At 39.5% G+C, this 2183-nt stretch overlaps 1 protein-coding gene across 1 annotated transcript in view; it reads left to right on the plus strand.

Moving 5' to 3' along the window:
- Window positions 1-215: 215 nt before the first annotated feature.
- LOC106511322 (mediator of RNA polymerase II transcription subunit 27) overlaps window positions 216-2183 on the plus strand; it is a gene marked incomplete at its 3' end in the record, with an annotated part of 17609 nt that continues 15641 nt past the window's right edge. Inside the window, 1 exon segment of the mRNA XM_014000075.1 lies at window positions 216-480. Coding sequence (XP_013855529.1) covers window positions 278-480 — 203 coding nt within the window.

The following is a 2183-nucleotide window of genomic DNA, read 5'->3' on the forward strand; positions in this document are numbered from 1 at the left end:
TATTTATTTTTTATTTATTTATTTATTTATTTATTTATTTATTTATTTATTTGTTTGTTTGTTTGTTTGTTTGTTTGTTTGTTTATTTATTTATTTATTGGCACTTGGACTGTTTCTGGAAGCAGTACAGAGCCAAATTGAGCCATAACACCACGTAAAAAGGTGTTTTTTCCATAAGAGGTCCCCTTACAGGGTTTTGTTTTGTTTTGTCCCCCCCCCCTCCCCCGTGGGGCGGGATGTCGCGACTCAGTGACGTCATCAGCCAGACGCGGAGAAGATGGCGGATGTTGTGACGGTCGGGGTGAATCTGGACGCCTTCTCTCATGCCATCAGCGGGATCCAGGCTCTGCGGTCCAGCGTGAGCCGGGTGTTCGAGTCCCTGAAGGACGGCATGAAGAACCGGGAGACTCTGGAGAGCCGAGAGAAGCAGTTTATCTCCGAGTTCCAGGACAACTTACAGGCCGTGAACAGAGACCTGAAGTAAGGCCTGGTCTCTCTCCTCTGCTGTGCTGTGCTTGGTTTTCACTGTGAGCAGGACAGATTTAGTCCGGTCCACTCAGTAAAACTTGTGTTTTATTTAATTTTCTGTTGAAACACAGTTGTGAGTTAATGTCATGGTTTGAAGCTCGTCCTGTCAGCTTCTGCTCAGATCATCCCTGAAGGTTTCACACATGAAACAGAGACCGGTCCAGTCTGGTTCTGTTAGGATCTGAAAACAGCTGTTAAACTGGGAGCAGATGTTCTAAACTAAAAACACCAGATGTGCACAGACAGACCTTGGTTTATTAGTTTTTATATAAATTACATAGAACTCAGGACCATAAAATCCTTTATTACAATATAAGTTTGTAATTTATGTTCATGTAAGATATCAGCTGCCCGTTTACACTTATAAACTTCAAAATAAAACTGTTTAATCTGTTTAATATTATATCTTAACTTGTTTCTATAAATATACTGAAAATCAGCCTCAAATACTTTCTTCATTTGTCTGGCCCAGGTATACCTACCTGTTTGACAAATCCCAATAAAAATGTTTTAGTCTATAATCTGACATGGAAATATACCTGTACGTCCATACAGGGCCAGTTGAAGAGTTTATCTGTGAAATAAACAGGACTGAACCCTGAACACTGTAAGGACGTCAACAGAACCTCCTGCTCTGTCCTCTAACACTGGATCTGTACAACTCAGTGTACATCTTATTACCCAGGTCACAGCAGTATTTAACTTTATTTATAACTGCACCTGCTGCTCTACCAGCAGAGTCCGACCAAACCTTTATTCCTTCTTCACATGTTAAATATTATTAACAATAATTACAAAATATTTCTGTTTTTTTTTTTGTAACAGACAGAATAGTAGTCTAAACCAAATGTAAATGTTGTCAATGCATGACTCTGCTCTGGAASGAATAACTTCAGTTTTATCAGTTTATCCTTAAACTYGTTTTGTTACAGCAGCCATAAACTGTGAAGTAAACTTTAGTTTTCTGCTCCTGCAGCCYGGTTCAGCTCCTGTCTGAACTCAACATGTCAGGTCCAGGGCTGCCACCATTAATCGRTTATTAAAAGAACCGTTTGTGGCGCTCTGGTCAGGTCTGATTTCACTGGAATTATTTCAGGAGTTCTGAAAAAAAGACAACATGATTCTGTCCATCAGTGTCGTTGCATTTAAACAGTTCTGTAACGTGTTTGAACTGGTGTGTATGGTTTCTTTTGTTTGATTTTTGTGTAACCAGTAGGAGTGGACCAAAAAATCAATACATGCCAGAATCATGATTCTCATTTACAAAGATTCAGAACTGATTTAAAATGTCCCAAAATCAGTTTTTAAAACTAAAAAAATAAAGCAAATCCAACGGCTGTCAGCCTCCGTTTTGTAACAACATGTGAGGTCCTGACATCACATGCAGCCTGTTCTGGACCGAATGCCTGCACAGAAAACACCAACACAAAGAGGAAACTACAAAACTGCACAGAAAACACCAACACAAAGAGGAAACTACAAAACTGCACAGAAAACACCAACACAAAGAGGACACTACAAAACTGCACAGAAAACAGCAACACAAAGAGGAAACTACAAAACTGCACAGAAAACAGCAACACAAAGAGGAAACTACAAAACTGCACAGAAAACAGCAACACAAAGAGGAAACTACAAAACTGCACAGAAAACAG

The sequence above is a fragment of the Austrofundulus limnaeus genome, unplaced genomic scaffold (assembly GCF_001266775.1).
Source record: "Austrofundulus limnaeus strain Quisiro unplaced genomic scaffold, Austrofundulus_limnaeus-1.0 Scaffold2677, whole genome shotgun sequence".
Lineage (NCBI taxonomy): Eukaryota > Metazoa > Chordata > Actinopteri > Cyprinodontiformes > Rivulidae > Austrofundulus > Austrofundulus limnaeus.